We start from the raw sequence: 9,962 nt of genomic DNA, 5'->3' as shown, positions 1-9,962 counted from the left end.
TGAGACACTTGATATTTGACGCACCATATAGGCACAGTTTGGAAAATTTATACCATGATTTTCAATACTTACTCTATGACACACCTGACAAGAAGACCCCAGAAAAGCCTGGGACCAACATATGGTAGAAAGACATCAAACAGGGCTCTATGTTGTCAGGCAGATTGAGTACAGGAAGAAAGGATACAGAATCTCATTGTCTGAGTGTAGGAATTAATGTCTTTTGCCTTTGGCATTGCTTAACCTAGCTCATGCGTAGTTTTATCATTATATGCGTTCATTGGAATGGCTGTCCCATTGATCGGATGTGAAGATTCACCAATGGGAGGCAGAAAGGATCTTTAGCCACCTCCTTGCATTTGGTTTGAAAGAGCTGCAGCAGCTGGTGAAAGAGCATTAGGTAACATAAGTCTATGCAGGTTGAAATGGGGAGCTGGATTAATATGTTGGCTTAATATTCTTCCATGCGGACATATGGCTTAAAATTAGCTATAAGAACTGACCCTGTATTGCAGTAGAGGACTCTATCAAGCTGCATTCATAACTTCACATGGACCAGGCCTAAGTTTTTTTTTTTTTTTTTTTGAGGGGGAGAGAAAAAAAATAATCTTTGCAATCAATTTTGACCGCGGTCCAAGTGGCAGTGTTTGGTGGGTCTCGAATTTCGTGGATATGTTGCTCACATCAATATCTATTCATACATTCAGTTGAATCTACCATTATCACACATCAAGATAATGCTTTGAAAATCATATGAGAATTTCAATTTTGTTGAAGAACAATGATGAACAGGGACAATTGGAAAAACAATGAGAAAATCCGCAAATGGTAGGCCACTGAGTTGAGATATGACACTAAATTGACATGTGGTCTATGCAAGGAATTCCCTATCTAATCCATCCAATGGTTGAATGTCAAAATCATCAATCCATGAAGCCAGGTATAGGGACAATCTGGGAATGCCTTCGTGACTGTTTGTCACTTTGTCTAACGGTCTAGGTTCCCTTCTCATGAAATTAAAAGAGGAGAGGGTTTGCATGTGTGTCAAATGATTACCAGTCTTACCTGACTTAATTAAAAAAGGCAACACAAAAGGTAACATGAGAGCTATGCTATTGTGCACAACAACTTACATTAAACCTAAATTAGTATGGATAGGGAGCATCCAAGAAGCAAACTGCTTGTTTGTGCCATTTGATGAATGGTCCACCAATTCTAAATGGATAGTGGAATATACTTAATCTTCATAGTTCATTGCAAGACGAATCATAGTGGTTGTGCATGGCTTAACAGAAAGAGTATGGCTTCAGGATTATGTTAAAATGTACTCCCTGACATTTGTTAATGAATTATGAACATCCATAAAACAATTATTTGAAGTCATCCATGAACCTTTCTATCCACTTCTTTTTAAAAAATATAAAGGCTGATTTCCGTTTGGCATGTGCAGTTGGGCATGGCCAGTGCACTAGAAACTTTGTGTGGGCAAGCATATGGAGCAGGGCAATACCATATGTTAGGCATCTACCTTCAAAGATCATGGATTGTTCTGTTCATTTGTTCGCTATTTCTTCTTCCTGTCTTCATCTTCACAACTCCGATTCTAAGGCTATTAGGCCAAGACGACCACATTGCGGAGATGGCGGGGATGATAGCACGGTGGTTAATACCTGTGATGTTTTCGTTTATCATATCATTTACCTGCCAAATGTATTTGTCTGCACAGAGCAAAAACATGCTCATTGCATACTTGGCAGCAGCTGCGCTTGCAATCCACCTCTTCCTGTCATGGCTTTTGACAGTGAAGTACAAATGGGGACTTTCTGGTGCAATGATATCAACAATCTTAGCGTTTTGGATTCCAAATTTGGGTCAGTTTATGTTTGTTACCTGTGGAGGCTGTCCTGAAACATGGCATGGTTTTTCTCCTCTCGCTTTCAAGGATCTATGGCCAGTCATCAAGCTCTCACTGTCATCTGGTGTGATGCTCTGGTATGCTTCCTTCTATATGTATATCAGTGAATTTTCTAAGGAGAGGTGTCAAATAGCTCATGAACTGCCATATCTAATTGTCTTGCAATGTTGACAGTATTTATTTCCGACTTCCTGCAACAGTTTTAAACTGCAACTTTACTGAAACTCTGTTCATTATTTATGAATAAGTCAAATATTATCTGCAATTTTATTTTAGAGTTCACGAAAGTGGTTGTATGTTCTTTAGAGCAATGGTTTTATATACAATTTCCTCTCTTTCTCATTCAATATGGTCAATGTTCCCATTGTTCTTCTTATTATTATTTTTACTTTCTTCCTTTTTGTGTGGTTGGACCAATTGCTGTTGGACCTACCATACTCATAATCTTGCAGGGTTGTAGCTTCATTTCTGCAAGTTGGTTACAATAAGTAGTTAGGTGGTTCTGTGAAAGAACTAATATATCTTTTCATAAAGTAATGATAATTGATATATTTTCTTCTACCTTGTTTTTTTGTCAACAGTCTCGAGCTTTGGTACAACACAGTCTTGGTTCTTTTAACTGGGAACATGAAAAATGCTGAAGTCGCCATTGATGCTCTTGCTATCTGGTACTTCTAAGCTTCAATTCTTCCATCTCCTTTTTCCATTCCTGGTTTGATTTGTCGTTTTTTCTTCATCTGATACTTCATTTGTATATCACACAGCATCAATATCAATGGGTGGGAGATGATGATATCTCTTGGTTTCTTGGCTGCAACAAGGTATTATCATTTGTTTACTTTTCAATATTATATTAAGATTTTCCCCTGTTCTTTTCTCTGTATATATATATATTTATATGTGGTTATTGGCTATATGGAGAGCTGATTCAGATCAAATAGAAAGATTTTCTAGTGGTGGGAAAGAGAAAGCAAGTGAGGAAGAGAACTGAATTTCAGAATTGTGAGGGAAAGTGAGAGAGAGAGGTAACAGCCTCTTTCAATTCAAACAAACTAAATCAATCCATTAATCAAAACCATGAGGGGGTCTTAGCCATTGCAAGGTATTTATAGAAAAACCCTGAAAAAGATAAAAGTTAAGATACACTAAAAGTCTCCCATGACTTAACACCTATTAACAGCCTTTACTAGATGAGATAACCTCAAATCTAATCGTTATCTTCTCCAGCCAATGGCTGTAACTGGAGTTTCCTACAACAACAACAACAACAACAACAACAACAACATCCAAAACCATATCCCAACTTAATGGGGTCGGCTAAATGGAGATTCCAAGCAAGGACTAGTGCGAGGATCCATACAAAAGAATTGACGGGTTATGGCTAATTATAATAATTGCCGGCTATCAACGTGACACACCACTGCAATTCAGCCACAGGCTTTATAATTGGAGTTTCCTAATGCAACATAAATATTGGATAAAATAAAGAAAGAAAACTCCTAAAACTAGCCCTTGGTTTTTTATTTCTAAGAAATCAGGACTGAACCATCTCTTGGGCCAAGGCCATAGGTGTGACGCCCTGAAATCCGGCCTAGGGTTTTTTGACATCAACAGTCCACATGAACTATAAGTTCTAAGCGATAATGAACCGGAGTAGCATCCACACAAACATAAGTGCAAGTAAGAGTTAACTAAACTAATGTAATATTAAGATTCAAAGCTCAACTATCTAATTCAAATTTTAAACTTGAAGTAAAGTTGAATTAAATTATGTCTTCAAAGTCTAAAACAAAGTCTACATCATTGTCTTCTTCAAATCCATAAGCAGTGTCCTCTTACTGATCAGCAATAGGTTCAACGTTCATGTCCTCTGCATAATAGTCCCCACCAACGTCATCTGCAAGCATAGTTGTCATGGCGTCAAATCGATCCAAGGCGGTCGAGGGGTGACTAATCAATTTGGTGATGAATCGCCCATTATGGCGTTGCCATAGCGGTCAAATCGCCCATGTGTCTTTTTATTTTTCCTATTTTTTAAAGTTATTTAGTATGCTATTTTTTTATTTCCCCTATTCTCTAAAGTTATTTAGCATGCTACAAGCCTACAATATATACCCTATAACATATAAAACCAACATTATGCAACATAAAATCATCAAAAATCAATATAGCCCTATCAAAATCACCCTGCATTTTATAAAAAATCGACTGCCTAATGAATCAGGCATGACCTGGCGTCCATGACGATGCCTATCAGCCAATGGCGACCGTCATTTTTGAGTCACGTAAATCGTAGCACTGCCATGAACTTCTTTTTCTGTTAGAACGTCAAATCGTCGCCTTGCGACGCCATGACAACTATGTCTGCAAGTTATGAGGGCAAGTCTCTGGGAAGAAACTTAGTAAGTAGAATCACCACACTAAATAGGTTTGAAATCACAATCATGCAACTAATAACAAGAAAGACGTATATAGTATAATATAAAAATTCAAAAAAATAAAAGAACAAGCATATCACACATACTTACACTGCTACATTTATATCGCCGCATAAGTACATATGATGACTCAAAAGAATCTAAACAACGAATTCGCAACATCATCCATGAATGACCAATGTGTCATAGTATCACATTGCCTTCACTTAACATACAGAAACTCGTAGAAGCTATCTAGTGTCTAACCTCCCAAAGACCAAGTCATACCTCCCTAAGGTCAAGTAACAATTGGTAGATCTTGTCGATGTGGGTTGCGTAATCTAGTAGTCTACAGTTCCACTAAGGAAAAGTCTAATGAACCAATCCTCACCTCAACATTATAACGCCAATGTTGATAACGGTAGACAAATAACAATAAAATCATCTAAGAACGAAAAATATATATAAATACAAACATGATCGGAATTCAAGTGTGATCAATACTCTCATTCCACTCTAGTCGATCTCTATGTGAACATGAAATTAGTTTCAGTTTTTGTAAAAGTCATTAAAACAACTACAAATAACAAACCAATGATCAAGGAAGTCTCACATCTCTCCTTAATCAAGGTTGGTAATGTAAAGCATCATTATCACAATAAACAACACATCCCATACACCAAAACAGTAAATTTATATAACACGTTTTTAAAAATATGCACAGACAAAAACTCATGTGGTATAAGAATCATATAATGCACATAGTACATTATTCCATGCAGTCATAGTCGCAACATAACACATAATATTAGTAACTAACATTATGTAATCAATGTTCCATTTAGAAAATTCTGCTATATACATATAATACAAATCATGGAACAAAATTCAATTTGTTTCCTCATTCTCTCATGTACTAACATTAAGTTTACAAAAATCAGATTTTTGATGACAAAAGACCATGAAATCCAAGGTTTAGAATAGATCTAGTGTTCATAAAATTCTGTTTTGGATAACACTATAAACACAAGTAAGTTAGGGTAGATGTTCAACTCACCTTGATGTCGTTCCCAAAATTCTACCTACTGCATAGAAAAATAGGAAATACATACCTTTGAAATTTCAAATAATTTGAAGCTATATCCTATTGAAACCTAACTCATATATATATATATATATATTTCTTATATGAAAATTATATCAAAATAACTTTTTAGATTAGGTATCAATCCTCCTCAAAAACGGTCTTAAGACTGTAAGAGACTCTGACCAACAAATTTGAGAAAAAATCATTAACCCACTTTTCTGAACTCAAATCACTTCCAGTTTTTTCAGGAATTTAGAACACTCATGAAAGATTCTACGGTAAAAGAATCAAATTAAAACTCGAAGTCTATATTCCTCCGTCACTACCCCCATTCTCGGGTACAAAAAACTCCCCTGACAGTGACCTATCTAAGTACATGAATTATTCGATGTATCAAATCAACTCCAAATTTAATGAAATTTTAGGAGATCTCATAAATACATACATATACTCAGTAATTATTTCAGATCATAAAACAATACCTATATTCAATAATATGAACAATCTCGGACTACTGTTCTGTCTGACCCAGAAAATATTGTTAACATATCGAAATCTTATTTTCTCTCATCAAACTCATAATTCAAAATCCTAAACCTTTAAATTATGATCAATCCCCCAAGTAGAACATAAGAAAGTAATTAAATCATGCTAAGAACTCTTACCTTGAAAATCGTTCAAAATCTTGATTTCTTTTCTTCTTTTTTTTTCTCCACAATACCTTTTGTTCCTTTTGATTTTCTTTAAATAGAGGGTGAGAGACAATAGAACCACGTTTTCGGCTTCTTTTTGCCCTCCTTATTCATCTCCAAGTCAATCTTTACCTTTTCTACTTCATCTCTAACTCTCTCTCTTTCTTCCTCTATTCTAGTCACAATTGATCTCCAAATCTTTCTCTTACATTTACTACTTTATTCCACTTTATGCTCAAGGCTATCCAAATTTCAAAAGGAAAGTCCCAACTTTATTAGGAAAGCCTTCAATTAGTAATTATCAAGTAGAAACAATTAGTTAGTTAGGTCTTATCTACTAGTTAATTAATTGCAAAGTGGAGGGACTGATACATAATGTTTTCAACCAAATACGGGTTTTATGGTTATTACCAAAACTAAGTTGCATTTATGTGCAATTAATTTAATTAACCAATTGATTAGGTGTGACTCAGTGTAGGTTTCCTGATGCAGATATGCACCCGTGGAGCGATCCATACCTATTTGGGTATCCAGATAGAGTTGAACCGGATCCAATTTGGGTCTTTGGCTAGTAGGATATTTTAAGATTTTATTTTCATGTAATCTTTTTATTTTTGGTAGCTTAAGTAGGAGATAGCTACTAGGATTTAGTCTCCAATTAATTTGAGTTTCTAAATTAGAGTAGGTTTCCTTTTAATATTGGTTTTCTTTTACTATTTAAATGTATATAATTGTTCAATCAGAGGATAGATTGAAAAATAGAAGAATGAGTTGTGTTTGAGTGCCTACTTGCAATATACAATTCTCTCCCTTCCCCCTTTCTTATCCCTGAGAAGAACTCAGAGTCGCAGGGGAGGGGGAGTAGATTTGCACAAGAAAAGGGGGGGGGTGAAGAGAATCGCACACTGCCCGCAAGCACTCAAACACTCAACTCTTATTAGGGAAGAATCCTTGAGATGAACTCAGAATTGCAGGGGATGGAGAGAAGATTCGCACAAGAAAGAGGGGGGGAAAGAGAATCGCACACTGCCCGTAGGTACTCAAACACTCAACTAAACTCATTCTTCAATTCTTCAATCTGTCCTCTAATTGAACGATTACATGCATTTAAATATTAAAGAAAACCAACATTAAAAAGAAACCTACTCTAATTTGGAAACCCAAATTAATTAGAAACTAAATCCTAGTAGCTATATCCTACTAAAGCTATCAAAAATAAAAGATTGTATGAAAATAGAAATAAAATATTAAAATATCCTACTAGCCAAAGACCCAAATTGGATTTGGTTTAACTCTATCTAGATAACCAGATAGGTATGGATCACTCTATGGGTGCGTATCTGCATCATTTCCTTAGTTTACGACCCAATAGGATTACACTACTTGCCACTAGTAATCCAAAGAAAAAAATGAATCAGACATTGGCTATAAATATATCCTTAAGAGGGGAGAAAAATTGCACAATTTAACTATTAGCTCATAGATTTTGGGAGAAAGAGTTTCTCTGATATTACAAACTCTCTCTCTCCAATTGTTGGTGATTGCCATTGTTCGAGGGAAGATTCCGCTACATTGTTCTCTATCAAAGTGTTCATTGGAGGTCGATTCTTAATTCTACGTGTTCGTTGTTCAAGTGTTGTGAACCGTTGGAGGTGCTTCAATTATGCCACTCAAAAGGTAACCCTAAACCAGCATTGTATTGTTTGATTCAAATACCTTATACTACGTGAGGATCGATCCATTGTATCGGATCCAAAAAGTTTCAATTCAGTGCTGGTTCCACTGTCAATGTGTTCATTACATGAACTAATGTCCCATCAATACATGGAATGACATCATACTTCTTTTAGTGAACAATTTTTATCCACTAGAATGGATAATCCTTAAATATGTAAACAAGTTGAAGGAAATGTACATAGTTTTCTAAGATAGCAAAGCTAGACTTTTAACAATTCATGTAGCTTTTCTTTCATACCCCTTTAAAATTTACTTTTAACTTTTTTGCTGAAAAACTTCCAGTGTGCGGGTGTCGAATGAACTTGGAAGAGGGAGTTCAAAAGCTGCAAAATTTTCAATTGTGGTAGCTGTGCTTACGTCGCTCTCCATTGGACTTGTTCTGTTCGTGCTGTTTCTGTTTCTTCGGGGGAGACTGGCTTATATATTTACAGAGAGTCTTGAGGTGGCCCAAGCAGTCGGCGATCTTTCACCTCTGTTAGCTTGCTCTATACTTCTGAACAGTGTTCAACCAGTCCTCTCAGGTGAGTTGCTTCCCTGACTTATTTTTACTTCAAATATAAGGTAATAGTGTTGATGTCACTATGACAGCACAAAAACGAGCAAGGCTGATGGTGTCAATTCACTAACATTTGCAGATTATATTATAGAATATTTGGCATAAAAGTTTGCATGTTGAAAGGCTACATAAGAAAAGACAATCTGATAAAAAACTAGATTGTGCTGGAGTGTTTCCTACCCACTTCTTCAACAGTTGGCAATAAGTGGCATGTTATATGGGTTGAAAATTTTATTGAAGAGAAAGGGGGTGGGGGTGGGATATGAAGCAACTTAGTTATCATTTAAACCAACCATCTCAAGATTAAAATATGGCAAAAGGTTCTTTATGTTACCTGCTTAGGAAGGGGATCCTGCATTGTTCACTGTTATTGTGCCATGTGGACGAGTGATGTGGCTATTCCTACTGTTGGAGAGAGAGGATATGGTATGGATAAGCCACATGTCAAATTTTTGAGAGCCTAATTCAATCAAATACCCTCTTTGTGCATTGGGATGTATCTTCATGTATGTCCATGCACATCTAATTGTATTCCAACCACTATTGTTCACTCTCCAATAGTCTTGATTTTCTGAAGCTCTATTTTTCCACTTGGGAAACTCTGTTTGGTATGAAATTTGATATGTGAGCAGGGGACATTGTGTTGGTGTACGATGTCTTGTATTCCATCACAGTTTAATCCAGGGAGTATTGATGCAGCGCCTCAACAGGCAGGACGGTGGTCCCACTAGCGGGTTAGCGGGCTGTGGGGGTTGCAAGGGGGGTAGGAGGCCCCCTCTCTTGAATTTTTTGAGGGCAATTGTGTACTTTCCGGATTAGGGTTTTTTTCGCTATATATTTGTAGCGAGGTTTTCTTTCTCTGTAATGCAAGCAATACTGAGAGGTGTGAGGGACGAGAGTTGTAACCATATTCTTTATTGATAGTGAAGCAGGATCTCATCTCACAGGGGACGTAGACAATCTTGCCGAACCTCATAAATCTGTGTGCATTGTTTGTTCTTGTTTTTTATTATCTTTTGCATCGTTTTAGAGTTGTGTTTCTACACATTGAGGTCTACCTGTCCACAGAAGTTGTGCCTCATTTGAGCAGCATATATTTGGGGAGCCCTTCCTGGGTGGGCCGTGCAAGAAACCAGAGCTTTTAAAAATTCAGTTTCTTGGTGGTTCCTTCAGAAACTTAAGTTAAACAATCATTAAGAATGTTACATGATTCATTTTCATTCAATTTTGTAGGGGTTGCTATTGGTTCTGGCTGGCAGAGCGTTGTAGCTTATGTAAACTTAGCATGCTATTACTTGGTAGGAATTCCTATTGGAGCTATGCTTGGATATCTTATTCATTTCCAAGTCAAAGTGAGTAACCTTTCCTCAATTTTTTACATATTTTGTACCAAAGTTTTACTTTGTATTGTTTCTATGATGAGTTTTTTTTTTTTAGTATTGGTTGGGGGGTGGGGGAGGGGGGATTACAGAACTGCTACTATTTCAAGCTGGTGTAATGTTGATAAAACAGCTCAGTTGGGTGTCTTCTACCCCCTCCCCCCACCCACCCCCATAAA

General features: G+C 36.5%; 1 protein-coding gene across 1 annotated transcript in view; it reads left to right on the top strand.

Annotated features, from left to right (window-relative positions):
- Positions 1-1,420: 1,420 nt before the first annotated feature.
- The window catches only part of LOC122062474 (protein DETOXIFICATION 21-like), a gene marked incomplete at its 3' end in the record, with an annotated part of 66,672 nt that continues 58,130 nt past the window's right edge, over positions 1,421-9,962 (top strand). The window contains 5 exon segments of the mRNA XM_042626123.1: positions 1,421-1,992; positions 2,497-2,583; positions 2,680-2,736; positions 8,131-8,369; positions 9,638-9,756. Of these exon segments, the coding sequence (XP_042482057.1) occupies positions 1,457-1,992; positions 2,497-2,583; positions 2,680-2,736; positions 8,131-8,369; positions 9,638-9,756 (1,038 nt within the window).

Source organism: Macadamia integrifolia, unplaced genomic scaffold, assembly GCF_013358625.1.
Source record: "Macadamia integrifolia cultivar HAES 741 unplaced genomic scaffold, SCU_Mint_v3 scaffold1046, whole genome shotgun sequence".
NCBI lineage: Eukaryota > Viridiplantae > Streptophyta > Magnoliopsida > Proteales > Proteaceae > Macadamia > Macadamia integrifolia.
Note: the sequence above shows the minus strand (reverse complement) of the source record. Positions and strands in the feature narration are given on the sequence as shown.